General features: G+C 36.2%; 1 protein-coding gene across 2 annotated transcripts; it reads left to right on the plus strand.

The window, feature by feature from the left end:
* Positions 1–1,023: 1,023 nt before the first annotated feature.
* Positions 1,024–19,546, plus strand: gad1a (glutamate decarboxylase 1a). Of its 2 annotated transcripts, XM_051118941.1 has the most exons (17): positions 1,024–1,688; positions 2,655–2,798; positions 4,412–4,471; positions 6,037–6,189; positions 7,366–7,608; positions 7,712–7,802; positions 11,269–11,381; positions 11,807–11,922; positions 13,435–13,514; positions 13,603–13,657; positions 14,115–14,231; positions 14,316–14,380; positions 14,980–15,058; positions 15,290–15,439; positions 16,822–16,929; positions 17,051–17,140; positions 17,247–19,546. In XM_051118941.1, exons 2-17 carry the CDS (start codon positions 2,714–2,716, stop codon positions 17,418–17,420), a joined length of 1,779 nt encoding a protein of 592 aa, XP_050974898.1. In that variant the 5' UTR covers positions 1,024–1,688; positions 2,655–2,713; the 3' UTR covers positions 17,421–19,546. The 2 variants fall into 2 exon arrangements, with proteins under 2 accessions (XP_050974898.1, XP_050974899.1); XM_051118942.1 differs by lacking the exons at positions 1,024–1,688; positions 2,655–2,798 and adding an exon at positions 2,805–3,109.
* Positions 19,547–21,213: the final 1,667 nt, after the last annotated feature.

The following is a 21,213-nucleotide window of genomic DNA, read 5'->3' on the forward strand; positions in this document are numbered from 1 at the left end:
CTGTCGAATATCTACCTAATGTGTCTCGGGGTTTTTATATACAACATGACATAATTTGCATAGACAAAAAAGGTGCAAGCCATGACTGAGCTTTGTGGACCGCTACTAATATGCCAGCGCCATCTTGCGTCGACTTGAGGTTCTGAGGCTACAAAGTGTAATCATATTCTGCTTCTGTTTGCTGCTTTTTACTGAAATTACTATGGCATGGATGGGTTATTTAAACATGACATGATCAGCTGTACTTATAATGCATAGGTGGGTATAGTTCCACAAATTCGCGTTACAGTCAAGAACAGCGATGTTTGTTTTTTTTTTCTACTGCAAGACCAGAAAACTTGCAGTAACAGTGCTTTATTAGGTAATTACCACAAATGTCTAATGTCTATGGAAAAAATACTGATAAAAAATAAATATATAGTTGCACTGTTAAAAAGTTTCTTAAGTTACTCAGTAAGGGTTTCTTTGTTCAACAAACAAGCAAGTGTAACAGTAATTTAAAGAGCTCTATTCAACAGAAAATTATTCTCCATAGAAGAAGCTTTTTTGAGTTGGAAAAACCACTGAAGAACCTCTTTGTAAACAGTAAACAGCATGTATAATGAGTTTTCAATTTGATTAACTGAAGCTTAATATATGCTTAGTGCTGTTTTTGTTGCAGTCCTTTTGCAGATTTGAGTCACAGAGGGAGCTGTCCAGGTGCTGAAACGCCACGACGATGTCCTACATAAATATTGACGTACAACATGACAGAATCTAGCGATCGGTATTGTTCCTATACCGTAGACTCATTCTATCATTTCAAAATGTTTAAGGAAAATAAAGCTTAACGAAATATTATCACCTTAATGAAAAAAATAAAGGTAAAAAGCACTGCATGCATGAACTAAGAATGTGCGTGTGAACCGCATGAGTTTATTACATTAATTGAACGCTTGCTGCCACCATGTGGAATGCTCCTACAACACCAGTCTGAACAGCATTCCCATTCGTGTCCAACATTTAGGACTAAAACTTCTCAGACAAGAGCTTCTCTTTTCAAGGTTAAGAAGATCGCTTGCCCTTAAACATATAGGCTGACCCTTCAAAGCTCGATGAGTATGACGCGTAGAGATATTTATAATGAACAACCTGTTCAGAAACAGGTGATAAAATGCACGAACACTCTTGACATGTGGTGTTCTACAAGCACTGTTGTCCTTGATGATTCAAGGTCAGAATGACCCAGACTCCTCTCACAGCCTCTTAAGCTCCAGAGCAGCATGTAATGTATTGTGTTGTGCGTTGCTGTCGTGTGTGGCTGTTGTGTCAAACTTGCAAAGAGTTTGTTCGTGACTTGCGTTCTCATTTAAGGCACAAAGTCCTGCGGGAACGTGCCAGAGCTGTCGTAATGCCCGTGCTGATGCTTATGTAGAAATGAGATGTGTTTCAGAGCCAATCTGATGTTGTGGAGAGGGTCCGAGGATTACTAACGCGCATGTAGTGTCGAATAAATACTGCTACGATTGACGCCTTGAGTAGCAGCGAATAAAACATTGCCTCCGGAAAGGTCATCGCGAGCCGTCAATGAGATTTTTCGGCTGATATTTGTGAGCTGATTTTGGAGGATTGAGGGCGCATCTGACGTCGAGGAAATTTAGTTGCGTGGAGATTTTGGATACTGTTGCATACTCTCGATTCTTTCACAGGTAAGCAGCTTCCTGGAGTTTTGAATGCTTTTGTTGATCGTGTAAAGTAAAACTGTAATTATTAATCTAACAGGTGCTTCACGACAGTCAGGCGTTCAGTAAAGCGCAGTCTATGCTTTTGTACTTTATGTTCATTCGGTAAAGCAGTAAATCTTATGTTATCCGAAAAAAATCCGAAAAAATTTTAATATAACAATAGCAATCTATATTGCATACTGATATCAGATTTCTATTAACCTTTCAACAGCTATCAGTTTCGATCATCCATATGTCACCTGAATTGAGAAATCAATATGCACCATTTCTTAATCAATGTTAACATGTGTAGGCTATATTAATCAAGACAATATGCGATTCCTGTTGGCATGATGATGAGCACCAAATCGATTTCATGTGACAAACTTTTAGAGAACCGTTTCAGTTCAAAGGTATTATTTCAGTGCAGAGGTCTTAAAATCATTTGACATATTGATCCAGTAGTATTTCATCAGTGAAGGGGGGAAAAGCTAAATCGTCATGGGTTTGTCATGGTATGCTTATTCTCGGCTTATTTGAGAAAGTTATCCTACAAGAAATCATTTTAAGGCTGGACAACCTGTGTGCGCGTAATAGTTTAACTTTAAACCGCATTCACTTAATTCTTTATGCTGAAACGGTTTTGTTAAGGTTCTGTTCTTCTGCTATTATTTGGGGGAAAATGTTCTGTTTTCAGAAGAGCTTGTAACCCAAAAAAACCTAAAGTAGCCTATTTTATTTTTTTAAAGAAACGTGTGGCACATACAGACTATATGAAACCATCTAGTTCGTTAGCATATTCGACATAATTATTGTTTTAATTTATGACATGAAAAATCTGTTTCAATTAAATGATGCTAGATATGGACGTTAAATTATGCAGGTATTGGTGCTGAGCTTCCATATATCTCCCCTGCAGTCAGCTTGACTTTTTTTTGTCTGCTAAAATAGGAGCCGTTTCTCTGAGAGTGACAGCGCTCTTTGAATTGAGGACTTAAACACTGGGGCTGATGGCGGCGTCGGCACCCTCCTCCTCCTCCTCCTCTGGCGGCGATCCGGATCCCAACTCGACAAATTTACGGCCACCTTCCTCAAGTAGGTCCATCACCGATAAACCGCTATTTCACTCAGGCTATTTGCTTTGTGGCCAACGTCATTAATCTTGTCGGTGAGGCGGGAAAACGGCGCTATTCGCAACGCGTCAGGACCTACAAATCACCGCAGCATTGAGCGCGCCGCGGACCTCCCGCGCCAGCCGGCCAGCCAGACCAGTGTCGTTGTCAACATAGGTGATGGCCTTTAAACACACCTGCTCAGAGGCAATTAGCGAAGACAGACGAGCAGCCAACTCTGATGCGTCATTACTCATTTGAAATACATTTTTGCCGTGCTAAATGTAGTAACAGGTAGGCTAATCTGTAAAACACTATTGTTTAAAATGTATTATTTAAATTATCTTATTTTTATAATTAGCCTATTATTATTATTATTATTTAATATTGTATTATATTTTTGTGGTCTCTGTCTAAAAGGAAAAAAGGGAACAAGTCTGTCTGCAGAAGTGTGTAATTATATGAAGTGTAGCTATAATTGTAGGCACTCTAAATCGGTACTAATGGCTCACTGCTCGCTTCAGTGTGTTTCTCTGTGATGGGGGAAGCACACAGCTCTGTTTATTAATTTCCTTATGACCGGAACAGAAACACGCTCTTCAAAAATTAGTCACGGCATATTGTGACTTTGTGTATGTCTGTAGCCTAGCCTCGGGGTAAATTCATTCTGAGCTCTGTTTTCTTTATTTTTTAGATTATTTCTCATATTTTTTATATTGTTTTTAAGAATTTTCAAAAGCGTAAAATCATCGCTATTTATTCTGTTCCATTATTCTCCTCTTTAAGTGTCTTACACTCTTAAAAAAATAAAAGTTCTTCATTGGCATCGATGGTTCCATAAAGAACCTTTGAACATCAATGGAACCTTTCAAATGCAGAAAAGGTTCTTTAGATTTTTAAAATGTTCTTCCAAATGGTTCATTTAAGAACTGTTCACTGAAAGGATCTTTGGGGAACCAAAAATAGTTCTTCCATGCAAAATCACCTATCTGGAACCTTTATTTTTAAAAGTGTATATGCAGTCTTTTCAAAACAAGATGTTAGTAAATTCGTCATTTAGGCCCCTATTAAAATGTAGAAATATACAATTTCATCAGATTTCAAATAATCATTTTATGCCACATTTATCTACCAAGCATGGCAATTATTTACATCACAGTCTAATAAAAGTAAATCAGAATTGCAGTTGAAATAGAAAACGATTTAATGCACCTGAGATGAATAAAGGAGAATCCATTTGGAGAAGAATGGGACGGAATTGCTGGGAGACGCTGGGCGGCTGAGCTCTGGACCGACAGAGATAATGAGCTGGTAAATGGTGCTGAACTCGTAATAGCGCTGCTGAGGATTTGGGCCGCAGGGGCGGGACCGCGGCGGAGCTCCAAATGAACCTCTTGTCCTGATTTGGCCTGTATTAATGCTGAATTCTGTTCAGCTGCCACATTAATTTCATATTAGTAGCATAAAGGATGGCGCATTTACCGCTTCGGTACATTTAGAAAGAGCGCTTCAGTTGTATTTTGTGGGTAGGCGGGAACCATAATTATTGCTTTATTTGCCAGATTACTTAGAGGTTTCGCCGTTTTTTCCCCGTAGACTATGACTGGAGTGGAGTCGCTCATGGATGTACGAGGAAACTTGGAATGAAGATATGCGGTAAGTTGAAAAAAAATAAATAATAATGTTAATAAAAAAAACTTGACTTCTCTATAAACAATTCAGTAAATAAGAGGGAATTGTTTAATGGTTCGTAGGCCTGAAATAGCTATGCCAACGATTTTGAAATACCACCTGGCACTGTGATGCATAATGTCTGTATTAATTGCTTTTTGATAAGCAGACGTGATAGCGCCCCCTTTTGGTGGTGTCTGCTGGTCACCTAATTGATAGTCAACAGCACCATAGCAATTACCTCTATTATGTACCCATGAATGGAGAAGACTGAAAATGCTTCTTTTTATAGACACATTTAAAGGGGTGAGTATTTGACTCGTCTGAAAAAATGAAGATGCATTGCAGTAAATAGACCATTGAAGAAAAAAAACAAACATTGTGAATTTTACAGAATTTTCTAAATGTTGCTTAAAGAAAATACCTTCGAAAAGGTGCGGTTATTAAAGATAAAGAATAGCTTTACGATTGTTTTGTCCGGCATATAGTTAGAATGGAGTTAAGAGGTGAGCAGATAAATCTCTATGTGTCCCAAGAGAATTTATGCTCAGTGGAGATCTATTAAACGACGATCCGTCAAGCCTCTGTTTTGCCGCGATAACACAAGTCCTTTACATAATGCTTACTGATAAGAGGTGCTTTCAAAAGAAATGGTCTTTCATGAATCAGTCGTGCTAAGTCGGTTTAGGTTGTGTTTCATTAGATACAGACGAATGAGAATATAAATAAACATTTTCGAATATAAATAAGACTACCTATAAAATGACAATGTGTTTTACGGAGTCAAAAAATATAGCCTATCATTTCTGAAAAACAATTTAAATGAAATATTACGTCATTTATAATAGGTTCATTTGGCGTATTTGAAATGTGACGCTGCCGTGGTAGAAAAAGAGCGTTCATAAGCACCGCTTGAATGATCCAATATCAGCTGAGGAACATGAGGACGAGGACAATGAGGAAGCCGAAGACGACAAAATGAAATAACCTCCAGTGGCGTTCATTTGCGGATGGAAAGCGTCTGCTGCTGTCTCGATGCAGAGTTTTTTTGTGTGTGCATTGCTAAACTAACGTTATGCTATAATTCCTCTGTAGTTGTAAATGCAGTGCGATGACATCTTAAATTCTGCACTCATGTAGATGTTTTGTTGGTTCTTGTTTTTAAACGAAAGCACCGTGCCAAGCTAAACAATTAAACTAAAATTATTTAGATTTTTACAGATTTTTATTATTAATTATTTTAATTAATAATAAATACAAATTTCTAAACTGCAGTACATCATCAGCGCGTCCCCGCGTCTCGGTCTCTGTGGTGTTGAGGGTTCATTGGGCATTTACAGTCCATCTAAATCACTGTTACACTGATGTCATCAGTGGTGGCCTCCCCCCAGATAACCTGTGCCATAAATACACAGGAGTCGGACAAATAAGAGCATCCTCACTGCTCCGAAGAGAAGTTTAAAGATATTTAATCTGTGTTCAATTATTTGCTGCAATGTTTGGAAATGGAGGCCGCTCATTTCAGTCTTCTTCTCTGTGTAATGATATAGGATTTTTGCAGAAGAACAATAATGTTGACGACAAGAGCCGAATTGTCGGGTTTTTTAACGATCAGCAGCCAAAGAGCATTTTAACACGGGACAACGAGCCAGACTCTCGCTTCAGACGAACAGAGACAGACTTCTCCAATCTGTATGCAAGAGGTGAGTGACAAAAGCCAAAAGCTGCTGTTTTACAGTAGCCTGGTGTCTTTTTTTTTTTTTTTTTGGCCTTTTAATAAAATAACTATTTTCTGGTTCAATTCAAAAGCTATCATATTATAAAAAACACTTCTACAATTTCTAATATAATTTGCAATGGGATACTTTAATTGTATTGTACATATTTCTTCTGATATGCAGTTAATTATGTTTCAGAATGAATAAAAACGTAAATAAATAAATTCCAAGGTTTTCAGCAGTAAAGCAGATGTTACAACAAAAGATGTCTCTGCATGTCTATATGTAGTTTTCATATAAATAGTTTGTCAAACTAAATGTTAACATGATTAACATTTTTGTAAATTATTTACATGATTTACATTTATGACATTTATAAGTATTTTCAGTTTAAATATTACAATTTTTTAAATGTTTTTGAAGAAAGTGTCTTGTGCTCACAGGCTACATTTATTTGATCAAAAATACAGTAAAAATGTCATATTTTGAAACATTATTAAAATTTTAAATTACTGTTTTCTATGTGAATATATTGAAAAATGTCATTTATTCCTGTAATGCAAAGCTAATTTTCAGCATCATTACTTCAGTCTTCACAATCCTTTAGAAATCCTACTAATTTGCTGATTTGCTGCTCAAGAAACATTTCTTATTATTATCAATGTTGAAAATAGTTGTGCTGTTTAATATTTTTGTGGGAACTGTAAATTTTTTTTTACATTCAAAAAAAAAACAATATGAACAGGAAGTTCAAAAGAACAGCATTTATCTGAAATAGAAATCTTTTGTAATATAATATGTATTTGCTGTCAATTGCTAAAGTATTCATTTCCTTCTTTGACAAAGTATTAATTACTTTTTTAACCTTTGAATTGTAGTGTATCATATTTGCCATCATTGGAATACATTTTATTTCAAAACATATTCAAATAGAAAATGGGTATTTTCAACTGTAATAATATTTCATATTATTATTTTTTTATGTATTTTGATCAAATAAATGCAGCCTTGGTGAGTGTAAGAGACCTCTTTCCAAACATAAAAAAGACAAGAAAAAAAATCTTAATTATTCAAACTTATTTTTATATTGATGATGGCAACTGTCAGAACAAACTGCAATTTGATTGACTCAATATAACAGTGTAACAAAATTGGTCACAGATCTACTTCCTGCCAAAAATGGTGAGGAGTATACAATGCAGTTCCTGTTGGAGGTGGTGGACATCCTCACTAACTATGTGCGGAAGACCTTTGACAGATCCACTAAAGTGCTGGACTTCCATCATCCTCACCAGTTGCTGGAAGGAATGGAGGGCTTCAACTTAGAGCTGTGTGATCAGCCAGAGAGCCTGGAGCAGATCCTGGTGGACTGCAGGGACACGCTCAAATACGGTGTCCGCACAGGTGACCCATACCTGCTCTTCTTGCATTATTCAATGAACTTTTCAAGAGCATTACAGTAACACGTGGTGAGTATGTCTAATTTTCTTTCCTTATTTCTCTGCAGGTCACCCAAGGTTTTTTAACCAGCTGTCTTCAGGTCTAGACATCATTGGTTTAGCTGGAGAGTGGCTGACCTCTACTGCCAACACTAACATGTGAGTTCAACCTTCCTTCCAGGTGTCATTTGTTTTGTTGAGTGAGTAAATTAAGTTTTACGGTGCTTGCAAGACAGAACCGTTAATGTTCCTCAAACTTCCTAGATAGAGCTTGTTATAAACCTCAAATGTTATGTTAAGTATTAAATGTTTACTATTAATTTAGACCAGACAGTTTAAATGTGCAGCCTCAATTCAAGCTTTGTCAGATTTACAGTAGTTTTACATCTGCTGCCAAGAACCTTATTGACTGGTTAATTGATTTGATTTGATTTTTTTACAATTTGAAAACCTCCTATTGATTTGATGTCAAACATTCAACAACCATTCATTCTGTAAAAAGTGGTGACCTTTGTTGTATGTAGGTAGGTTCAGTGATTAGTTAAATTAAATAATTGTTTAATATTTAAATAAATTAAATAATTATTATATTTTTTTTAACATTAAATAAGTTGCACAGTATTTTTGACTTAAACTGAACCAGTAACTTTAGATGTTACTATTTTCCACTGCAACAGAAGTAACATTTTAACTTTTGCATAGTCAGTCTATTCATGCACAGATGGCAGAAAACATTATTGTACTAATGCAGCATAGAATCAAAGCCTGAAACATAAATTTAAACTTATTAACCCTTTTAAACAAAAAAACAAACAAAAAAAAAACAAAACAAATAAAGTGTAATGCTGCTCTGTAAACTGAAGGCTGGGATAAAATGTACCATGACTGGCATGTACCTGCTTGTGGCAGCTCAGAATAACACACATTAGCTCTCATCAGAAAAGCTCCAGTGATATGTGACAGCATGTGGATTGACATGGCCAGAATGGGGAGTAACACCTCATTGGTCAAGACTAATTTACAGCTACACGCTGAGACACAGTGCCAGCTGAGACTCTGACACAATCCACACCTCCACCCCCATCACTCCACCCATTCATTCATCTGTCCATCAAACCATCCATCCATTCATCTGTTCATTCTAATGGTACACTGGTATCTGTAAGTAGTGTTCAAAAATGTCAAAAATAATAGTGGTATTATAAGAGTAAATATACCAAGATTTTTAAAAAGAAAATATACTTCCCAATGCATTCTTAGCCACAGTGTTAAGGCATTGCTTTGCTGTTGTTAAGGTTTTCTGGTTGTTTTAGTGTGTTGCCATGCAGTTGCTAGGTTGTTGTGGTTTCTTAGGCACAAGGCAAAAAAGCCCAAAGTCTTTACAATGTTCTGATCTCTAGATATTTCAATAGTCTAATAGTCTAAGTGAGCTCTTTGTTTTGTTGTATAGCAGGCGAAAATGGATTAGTTTTTGTCATATTCTGTTGTACAAATGATGAGTGATGGGCTACATGTTTGTTCAGATCCTGAATCATGAGCTATATATATATATATATATATATATATATATATATATATACTGACCAAAATTATACAACACTTTTGTTTTTGCCCTCATTTTTCATGAGCTGAACTCAAAGATCTAAGACTTTTTCTATGTACACAACAGGCCTGTTTCTCTCAAATATTGTTCACAAATCTGTCTAAATCTGTGTTAGTGAGCACTTCTCCTTTGCCAAGATAATCCATCCACCTTACAGGCGTGGCATATCAAGATGCTGATTAGACAGCATGATTATTGCACAGGTGTGCCTTAATTTATTTATGAAATTGTTTATTGAACTTTTGGACAAATGAAAAGTCTGAAAAGCATGTGCTTTTTGTTGAGTATCATATTTGATACATCAGGCTTTTATGGTTCATAAAGTATGATATAGGGGAATATGGAGCTCATATTTAAGGAGGAAAAAAATAATTCAAATTAGAAATGAATTTAAAATTAGAAAAATTAGAGGACCAAACTAAACAAAACATATGCAATTTGTTGCAGTTGCTGATATTTATATGGCCAGAAAGTAAACTGAAATTCTCACAGCTTGTAATGTAAATCACACAAAATGCATATAAATATCAGTTGTATTTCCCAATAATGTGTATAGCAAGTTGATATTTAAATGCTTATTTTTATGATCAAAGCCCAGTTTGAAAGCATAAAATGCAATGCAATGATGATTGAGAGGATAACCAAATAAACCTAAGCTGCTTCAGTCCAGTAAATGTTCTTGAAATATTATTAACAATATAAATGTTCTTCTTATTATTATCATTTACAATTATACAAAAAAAAAGGCTAAAAATACACTGGGATTCCAGCTGTTTTTTAACCATGCTGATAATTTTGAGGCCTTATAAGTTTATGTATCACATATGATACAGTAGGCTTTGTTAAACGTAAGATATGTAAGGAATACTAAAACTAACCAAGCCAGTCCTTTAAAAAACTATATGGCTGCATGGTCTGGTCTAATGAAATGTCAGATTATAAAACTAAAAGGAAGTTTAATTCTGCTCTCTTAGTATTTTTATGGGTCTGTTGGGATCTTCTTCATTTATATAAGGACAGCAGCAGTGAGTCCCCTGATGCTGTTTGACCTCTGAGAGTCAGAGATTTTATGACGTCTTTCACAGTCCATGCCCAAATTCTCCTTTGATCAATAAAAGATTTACTCCACATTCTCAGATTTACTTTCCTCATTCCCAGTTGACTGAACCTTTGGATTTTAGAGGCTGTATTGTGTGACACTGCTGCTTAACGCCTATAATGGCCAACAGTCAGTTTTATGACAGAAATGATGGTGTCGTAAAAGCAGCTAATTAACACTCTTAGAAAATGACATCCAATCTAAGCATGAAAGGATAAAATGCCGTGTTTTCTTCTTGAAGTACTTCAGAGTAAACATATACAGATGTTTGTATGTGAGGAAATATATAGAAAAAAATTGAATTTTGATCTTTTATTCAAAACTCAAAGTGAAATAATTGTGAAGCATAATACAACTCAAAAAATGACAAAAACCAAGAGATGCATTTAAACCGTTGTAATTTATTTAATAAAATGATTATTTTATTGGATTTACCCAACAGCTACTACAAAAATGGTCATCTGGAAGACAGAATGCACATAAGAAATACTAAATGTAAAACCACTGATAGGGAAATCACAATGATAATTGGACTTTTCACTAGAAAACTTGTGACAACTAGCCCCGGTCTACTCTGCAGTATATGATTTCAACTTCTCATGTTCGCACATGTTCACGTTGTTTCTAAATTATATGTCAGCACTGTTTATATTGATTAGACAGAACTGCCTGAGCACTTGACATTTGCATGTACTAATGAGCTGCTCATCATTACTAATCACCGTGGATGATTATTGACTAGCGCTAATAGGTTGAAGATGCCTCCAGTGGGGTTCGTCCCATCACAATGATTCTGTGATGGACTGAACAGACTGACATGAATACAGATAGTTAGTTAGTGAATTACCTCCTGCTGTCAGGACACTCATTAATGTGGGACAAGTAGAAACGAGGTGTGTGTGTGTGTGTGTGTGTGTTTACAGGTTCACATATGAGATTGCACCGGTGTTTGTACTGATGGAGCAGCTCACCCTGAAGAAAATGCGAGAGATTGTTGGCTGGCCAAATGGAGAGGGCGATGGCATTTTCTCACCAGGTGTGGTTATGTAAACAACAGAATAATGAACAGTTTGAGAAATGTTAATATAAAACATCAATGGCTAATGTTTTCCTTCTTTCCATCTTCATCTAGCTGCCATGTTAATATGTGTTTCTGCTGACAATTATAAATACATACATGCACAAATATGAACTTGACCCAATATAATCCAGCCACAGAATATTCTAAAACTGGCTTATTCCATATTCTGTTGTTATTCAATTAAGGCTAATGTGAATGTTTCTGTCTGCTGAAAAATTGAGGCCCAGTCTGAGCAAACGTGTACATATATTGCCGTTTGTGTACAGGTTTTTCAGCAAAGTTTTGATCATGTTGAAAAAGGCCTTAGAAATGTGTGCATCAGATATGATTTAGTAAGCTTTATAGACCCATTAAATGTAGTAAAATGTGTGTTTTTGCAGGAGGAGCAATCTCGAACATGTACAGCGTGATGGTGGCACGATATAAACATTATCCTGAAGTTAAAATCAAAGGCATGGCAGCTGCTCCCAGACTGGTGCTTTTCACCTCAGAACATGTAGGTCATTTACTCACACTCTTTCTTCACTTTCTTACTTTTCCTTCCTTCATATATACAGTTCCTTGAAAAAGTACTCATACCCCTGGTGAAAAAAGCAGCATATGCTGGTTGGTATGTTTTGATGCTGGTTTAAGCTGGTCCTTTGCTGGTTTATGCTGGTCATGTTGCTGGTCAAGGAGCAGCATAAACCAGCAAAGGACCAGCTTAAACCAGCACCAAAACATACCTACCAGCATATGCTGTTTTTTTTTTATCAGGGACCCCTTCATTTATTCATGTTTTGTTATGTTGCAGCCTTATGTTAAACTGCTTTAAATTATTTTTTTCCACATCAGTCTACACTCCATACACCATAATAACAAAGCACAAAACAGACCTGTGACAACTTTCTAATAAAAAAATCTAATAAAACACTGAAATAAGTATATTGCATTATTACACCAGTACTTTATTGAAACACTTTTACAATCTCAAGTCTTTTTGGGTACAATGTGACAAGTTTTGCACATCTGCATTTGGCAATTATCTGCCATTCTTCTTTGTAATTTAAAAACAGTTTAACATACAGCTGCAACATAGAAAATGAAAACTTTTGCAAGGCACTGTATATATTTACATATAATTGCAGTTAGATGCTTATGATTTGAGAGCCTGAAAATGTTATTTAATAATAATAATATTTAAGTTATTACTCAGCTTGCATTGTTACTATCAAATGTTTCAAAAAGCAACACATAGAATATGAATGGGACAAAATAGGAGAATTCTGTCATCATTTACTCATCTGTGTGATTTTCTTTCTTGCGAAAGAGAGAAGAAATTTTTTTTGCAGAATATCCTGGTGTCTATTTTTCATATGCAGTGAACTACAAAACTGACAAAACAAGCACCATAAAGTAGTCTATACAAATTGTGCATTGGGCATATATTGTAAGTTTTCTGAAACAATATACTAGTTTTTTTGTGAGACCAATTCACTGTGAACCTTTTCCATTTGCCGTAGCTCTCACATTTCATTTGCATGCATTAAGATATGCATTAAGATATCAAATGATCTTGGTTCCATGGCAGATCAGCATTAATGTCAAACCTGGTGTGATGTGCACCATTTGAATGTATGCCAGGGCAAATGCAATGTGGAGTTGCTAGATGGTGCTTCCCTGTTAAAAAAAAAAAAAAAAAACAGCATATGCTGGTTAGGTAGGTTTTGAAGCATCAATGCTGGTTTAAGCTGGTCCTTAGCTGGTCTTCTGCTGGTCCTAAGCAACTAGCTCCTGCTCAGGACCAGCACATGACCTACTAAGGACCAGCCTAAACTAGCTCATGACCAGCTAAGGGCCAGCTTAAACCAGCCCAAACCAGCATTGATGCTTCAAAACCTACCTAACCAGCATATGCTGTTTTTTTTCAACAGGATTCTTCCTGTGTCTTCTCTGTCAGATATGAAGCTTCAGATGTAATTAAATGTACATACCACCATACACTTACCAGTTACAATATTGTTCCCAGAGTCACTACTCTATAAAGAAGGCCAGTGCAGTTCTGGGTTTCGGCACAGAGAATCTAATCTTGCTGAGGACAGACGAGAGGTAAGTGTAAGCTCCCTGTGTCTGTGCTGTGTGTTTGTGGACTGTCTCATCAACGAGAGTCTGTGTTACATTTGCGTGTCTTTGTTAGAGGTAGAGTGATTCCGGCTGATCTGGAAGCCAAAGTCATTGATGCCAAACAGAAGGTGAGTCTCCTGTGCACAAGAATAAACTCTTCAACTCTAACCAAAAGACTTCAACATTATATGAGATTATTGTGTTTAAATTGCTTGCTGTCTTTGTACAAAGTTATAATCCAGCCTTGACATTTCTGTCACAATCATGTAAACCCTTTAAACACAGTCATTCTTTTTCTCACAATAAGCAACAATGAAGTCAATAATGCATAATAATATGTTTGTCTGTTTTTGTCTTTTTTTTTTTTTTTTGTGTTTTTTTTTTTTTTTTTTTTTTTTTTTTTTTTTTACAATAGCTCAGATAATGCACTGTGTTATAAGGAACCGTTAATAGTGCTTGAGGAAAATGCAAACTGCATTTTAATGAGTTTAGTGAAAGATTTAGTTCTGAGCAGCTCTGATTTCCATTGTGTATGCGAAGTCAGTTTATCTGGTGAAATGGCTTTGGTGTGTCTCTGCTGTCCAGGGGTTTGTGCCAATGTTCGTGAATGCTACAGCTGGATCTACAGTGTACGGAGCCTTTGATCCAATCAATGAGATTGCTGACATCTGTGAGAAATACAACATTTGGCTTCATGTGGATGTACGTTTGTGATTATTTCATTAATCACTTTAACAGACTTATGGTGAAATGCTTTGAACTGATGGTGTGAATATGTGTTTTAAGGGAGCGTGGGGTGGAGGTTTACTGATGTCTAGAAAACACAGACACAAACTGAATGGCATTGAGAGGTATGATACATTATTATCAGTTTGCTCCATGAGTATTATTTGGGTGACATAACATTCACATAGTAGTCCTAATTGATTTGATAAAAACAAAGTATGTGGGAATTGCTGCTTAACTTTCTTGTTCAACTTAGTGAAAAAGAAGTGAGCTCTAAATTGTATTGAATGCCCACTTGTAGTGTACTTCAACTCTTAAAAGTATATATATATAAAAAAAAAACTGTACATGCAGATAATATTAATGAAATAAAGACACTTAAAGTATACTTAAGAGAGTACACATGATTGTTTCTTAACCCACTTAAGACTCTTTAAAAACTGCACTTTGTAATAATGTCAAAATAATTTTTTATGTTTTTGATGCTTTTTCTAATATTAATTGCTGATAATATGCAATTAATTGTCCAAAAACATTACATTCATTCCCTGCAGTTGACTGGATTTTTTTTTCGCACTGCAGATATGCAACGTAATACTAAAATATAATGATTTTCCAAAAGTGATGCAAATTTCAAATTTCTAAATGTTACAACTGTTGCTATGCACCTGATAAACAAACAACATGTGTGAACAGCGTGTTCTGATTAATGTTGTTTCTGCAGAGCAAACTCTGTCACATGGAACCCGCATAAGATGATGGGCGTTCCACTACAGTGCTCCGCCATTCTGGTCCGAGAGAAGGTAAGAGGAAAACAGAAATGAGGATATCAGAGTAAATGAGTCTGAATAGCAATGGAATGGAGTAGAATTCAGTAATAGAATACAAAGAAAACTGAGTGAGGTCGAGAAGACAAGACAGGTGGAGAGACAAAGAGTCAAAAGAGAGATGGCTGCTATATGACGTTATTATGTTTATCTCAACTCAGTGTTTCTGCTATCCCATTGTGTTCCTGTGTGTGTTCATGTTTTCAGGGTCTTCTGCAGGGCTGCAATTCCATGTGTGCTGGATATCTCTTTCAGCCGGATAAGCAGTATGATGTTACCTATGACACAGGGGACAAGGCCATACAGTGTGGCCGCCATGTAGACATCTTCAAATTCTGGCTTATGTGGAAGTCGAAGGTGTGTGTGCACATCCGTGAAATCGTGAACATCGGTGTTAATGCATTATTTTTTATGTTTTTAAAGGACGGATGAAAAACAAATTGGATTGGTTGTATGGGTGATGAATGCATTGGGTGGATGGATGGATGGATGGATGGATGGAAAGAAGGAAAGAAGGAAAGATGGATGGATAGATAAATGAATGGTTGGATAAATGATGGATTGATGGCATGGGTTGATGGCTAGATTATGGATAAATAGTATTATTATCCATATAATAGTATATGGATGGATGATGCATTAATTGATGAATGGATGAACAGATGGATTGATGAACAAATAGATGGATGATGATGATGAATGGGTGGAAGTTGAACGGTTGTCTGTATGAAGGGGTGGATGTATGTATGTATGTATGGATGGATGGATGAACAGTTGGAAATGATGGATGGATGGATGAACAGTTGGAAATGATGGATGGATAGATGGATGGATGGATGGATGGAAGAATGGGTAGAAGATAAATGGTTGTATGTTTGCAGAGGTGGATGGATGGATGGATGAACAGCTGGAATTAATAATGGATGGAAGAATAGATGGATGATGAATGGTTGCATGTTTGAAGGGGTGGATGGATGAATAGTTGGATGGATGGGTGGAAGATGAATGGTTGTATGTTTGCAGGGGTGGATGGATGGATAGATGATAGATGAACAGTTGGATGGATGGATGGATGGATGGACGGATGAACAGTTGAAATTTTTAATGGATGGATGGATGGATGGAAGAATAGGTGGATGATGAATGGTTGCATGTTTGAAGGGGTGGATGGATGGATGGATGGATGCATAGTTGGATGATGGATTGATGAATGGGTGGGTAGAAAATTGAATTGATGAATGGATGAATAGATGATGGATGAATAGTTAGATGGATAATGGATAAATGGGTGGAAGATTAACAGAATTATATGTATGAAGGGGTGGATGGATGGATGGATACATGATGCATGAATAGTTGGATATTGAATGGATGGATGGCTGAAAAATTGGATGGAAGATGGATTGATAGATGGGTGGGTAGATGGAAAATTGAATTGATGATGAATTAATTGATGAATGGATGAATGATTAGATGGATGATGGATGGATAAATAGTTGGATGAATGGTGAATAAATAGGTGGAAGATGGACAGTTGTATGCATGAAGGAGTGGATGGATAGATGGTGGATAGATGAATGGATTAACAGTTGGGATGAATAATGGATAAATGGATGGATGGATGGATGGATGTTTGATGCATCTTTACTGTATTGTAATGTATAGAATATAATGTCAATCCAACACGATGTCTGTGTAGACTATCAACTGTCATGTTATGGATCTCTTGTCTTTAACAGGGCACTATAGGCTTTGAGAAGCACATTGACAGATGTCTGGAGCTCTCGGAGTATCTTTACCGCAAGATAAAGAACCGAGAAGGATATGAGATGGTGTTTCAAGGGGAGGTGAGTGAAAACAATCACAACAGAGTTTGCCATCACATGTCTATCACATATTCTATAGTATTATTGAAAGTCAAGGTTTCTTTCGTAACTTTTTAATGCTGTCCTTCTGTCTGTTTCTTAGCCCCAGCACACCAATGTGTGTTTCTGGTACATTCCTCCAAGCCTCCGGCTCCTGCCAGATGGAGAGGAGAAAAGACAACGACTTCATAAGGTAAGATGATACTCAGACTCACTCCTTCTCTATGTAAGTTGCTATTTCACCGCTAACATTATTTAGCCATGTTACCGTAAGCTTCTGTCCTGTGACTTCTATCTAGGTTGCCCCCAAGATCAAGGCAATGATGATGGAGTGTGGGACGACAATGGTGGGCTACCAGCCTCAAGGTGATAAGGTTAACTTCTTCAGAATGGTCGTCTCTAATCCGGCTGTAACCAGGTCTGACATTGACTTCCTGATTGATGAGATAGAAAGACTGGGACAGGATTTATAAAGCACAAAGGTTGGAAAGTCTGTAGAAGTATGGGAAATGGAGAAGACATTCTGAAGTATTGTATCAGCTGGACATTCCAGAGTATTAGACCAGTGAGGTGCTCTAGAATAATGAACCTCTTGGATATTCTAGAATGTTCCACTAGGAAACTGGACATTCCAGAATGCGGAGGTGGTGAGCTCTTCAGACTATAATTTCATAATGAAGGATCAGATTTCCTCCTATGACATTATATGTCCTCTCCTCTTCCCTTCTCCCAGTGGCTCCTGTCTATTGTGTTCTCTTCTTTCTTTGGTAACACTAACAATAAGGTTCCATTTCTTAACATTGGTTAACTACATTCATTAACAAGAAATGACATCGAAAAATACTTAATATTTACTAATACATTACTAATTTTTTTTTATAATAAAGTAACCAAGGTTAATAAATACTGTAATGCAAATTTTGTTCATTGTTTGTTAATGTTAGTAATAATAAGGGGCTGTTGAAATCTTGATTCTTATTTTCAGAGTTAAAGTAGTTCCAGTCATTACAGTTATAGTGCATTATTTTCTAATAATTCAATGCCCCGTTGTCAGTTATTCATTACTTAGTGCGTTAACTAATGTTAAGTAATGAGACGTTATTGTACAGCGTTACCCTTTCTTTTAAAAGAAAATATTATATTCACTTTACAGCACAAGTGTATATTAAAGAAATGTTCATGGTTCAATACAAGCTAAGCTCTATGATAGTGGCTGTGATACTCGGTTGATTACCACAGAATTTAGAAATAATTTGTCTCTCACTTTCTACAAAGAAACAGGAATTGTGCTTACAGTATTGCTCTCAATGCAAATTTAATGGGCAAGGCTTCGGATTTTTGTATAAACTGAGGGACGTGACTTTTCAACTGTGAACATTTCCTTTAAAATCCGGATCTGCTCTGTAAGAATATACTGTAATATACCACCATCAAAGAGCCATCTGGACTGTCAGTGTGATTGCACAAATGCATAACTTCTTAGCTGTTATGTAATGAAGATTAATTGAAGTGTGTACCATTGTACCAAGTACTGTATTGACACGCTGTGTTTTTAGAATTTATGACTCTTTGTGTAAATTGTGATTGTTTGTGACAAACATATATCACATAGTTTTACAGTAAGAAATGTTTGAATAGTGGTAAAGATTCAATAGCTATAACTATTTATATCATAAGAAGAATTGTGTGACAGAGATTATTCCTCTATTTGTACCCTCCAAGTATTTTCATTTGTATTTTGAGAGACAATATTTATCTATATTGTTTAAAACAGTGCATTAGAGATTTTAATTAATTTATTAACCAAAGACATGGAACAAAATGACATTTCATTGTCAGTCAACACACCTGTAATACTCTGCTACATTATATGGCCAGAAGTATGTGAACATCTCATTCTAATTAATGGGTTTTGCAATTCCAGTAACTCCAGTAAGGATAAATGTCAGTGTTACACCATAATGCCCATCGAGAGAAATGATGTGGTGGGGAAGACCTGTTCTGTCCTGCACAAAACACAGACGTGAACCCCACTAAACAACTCTGCTAGACCCCCCTCATCCAACATCAGTGCCTTTGGCCATATAGTGTATCTAACTTAGTGTAAGAAATGAATGTCTAACTTAGGATATCAATATAACAGAGCATTTTCTAACCATAGTGCAATGAATGCTGTAGCTGAGATTTAGTCACTGGTGTTCATGAATTAATATAAAAAGTTTAAAAAGGAAATAAAAAATCTAAAATATAGTCTCTTAACTTTTGTTAAGAGAAAAGCACAGCGACGTCACAGCGATGATCCTCCAGAAATGGAGATGTATTTTATTAGCAGCTATTTGTAGTATTAGTAATTAGGTTTCATTTCTTCAGTATAGACCAAACAAAAATTCACATTCCTGAATCAACAAACTATGCTAATATTTTGTGTACGCTATGCTTACTTCCGTCTGCACAGTAGATGTAAAGCTAATGATCTCTAGATTGAAGGGCCTGAGTGTTTACTAACTAAAAAAATGTGCATTAACTGGCTTGCAGTATGTGCAATATTACTGTTCACTGTCACCGGTACAAATAAACACTCAGCTTGAAACATGTTGAATTATTTTGTGTGTATTCATTAAAGGAAGGGTATAATGGTTGTCATGTATCACTGAACAGAACGCTGCTGAGAATAGAGCACTGCTTAGAAATGATTTGCGCCGCTTCTATCTACAGTTGCTATTGAAATGGTTCAACCCCCTTGACCTACAAGACATTTGGCTGCAAAGAAAAAAAAAAGTGAAAACAATTCAACAAAGGCATCAGTACACTATTAGAGAAAGTTTATTAATACACTTAAGTCATTCTGGGAATGCAAGTTGATGAATAAAAAAAAAAAATCAAATTTGCTCTAAACGTTCATGTTCAAAATTATTTAACCCCCAAAAGTCAAATTGGTGTAGAATCTTTTATTCTTTATTCTTTTATTCTTCTGTCACCTCTCTACTGCAATCTTGGCCCATTCCTTGCCTAAAAAAGCTTTCAGATCACTGATAATCTTTGGTTTTTACTTTGCCACTGCTTTCTTCACATTCAATCAAATATTTTCAATGAGAATCAAATCTGGAGACTGAACAGACCAGTCATGAACATTCTATGACTGATCCCTGAACCAAGCATAAGTAGATTTGAATGTTTACTGTGGGATGATTGTCCTGCAGGAAGGTCCACTGATCATTAGCTTCAGTCTTTGCACCGAATGCATCACAATTCTTGCCAAAATGGCCTGATACTTCAAAAAATCCATAATGTCCTTCATATGATCATGATTTCCATATCCTGCTACAGTAAAACACCCCTGCAACTGGACTAATCCATCTCAATGTTTGACGATGGAGATGACATTCTTCTGCTCATAAGTTTTGCCTTTTTTTTTTGCACCAGACATACCGCTGATCCATGGGTCCAAAAAGTTCCAGTTTGGTAAAATCATTCTTCCAGTACTCCACAGGTCTAGCCAACTCAGTTTTAGCATATTCAAGTTTTATGTTTTACGTTTTATGTTCTTCTTGCTCAAGAGCGGCATTCAGCAAGATGTCCCAACATGAAATCCATACTTGTCTTGTGTTCATCTTATACTCTGCTTTGAAATGTTTTCCCACCTCTCATTGGGTAATCTTCAATGTCTTTGGCTGTACATTGCAGTTTTTTCCTCAGTTGCTCTGATCAAACATTTTATAATATTGTGCTTTTTCTTCAACACCCTCAAAGGTTTTCTGATTCAACACATTTTAAGCCTAGGAATAAGGCTGCCAGCTGTGTCTCTAGGAACTTTTATTCTCTATAGCATTTCTAAAGCTTTTGTATGAGCACTGTTGACTTTGCCATATTTGCTACTCAATTTCAACACATGCATGGGCTAACTGCATATGTGTAACAGCTCAAGCTAATTCTGTTTACTAATAAAGTTCATAAGTGTTTTAAGATAATTTTGTTCCATGCCATGCAAATAAGTGACATATGCTGCATTCACACCATATCGTAATTACCGTAATTTCGAGATGATGTACCAGGTGGTACAAGGGTCATGTGGTACAAGTCGTAGCTCTCAGAAGACTCCCAGTTCACAAGCTGGGTAACACTTTAGAATACAGATCTGTCATTAATGAATAACTACACAGGAACAAATGACTAATGTACTATTAACATTCTAGTAACTACTATTAACTAACAAGAAATTCTGATTAACGAATCAGTAAGTAATAGTGTTCAGTTGATCATAGTAGT

The sequence above is a fragment of the Labeo rohita genome, chromosome 9 (genome assembly GCF_022985175.1).
Source record: "Labeo rohita strain BAU-BD-2019 chromosome 9, IGBB_LRoh.1.0, whole genome shotgun sequence".
Taxonomy (NCBI): Eukaryota; Metazoa; Chordata; class Actinopteri; order Cypriniformes; family Cyprinidae; genus Labeo; species Labeo rohita.

What these genes read in the sequence shown, in the direction of transcription:
- gad1a (XM_051118941.1), top strand. Translation starts at nt 2,714, where the DNA reads ATGGCGGCGTCGGCACCCTCCTCCTCCTCCTCCTCTGGCGGCGATCCG. An exon ending in CTCCAATCTGTATGCAAGAG is followed by an intron (nt 6,190 to 7,365) that starts GTGAGTGACAAA and finishes AATTGGTCACAG; the next exon opens with ATCTACTTCCTGCCAAAAAT. An exon ending in AAACTGAATGGCATTGAGAG is followed by an intron (nt 14,381 to 14,979) that starts GTATGATACATT and finishes TTGTTTCTGCAG; the next exon opens with AGCAAACTCTGTCACATGGA.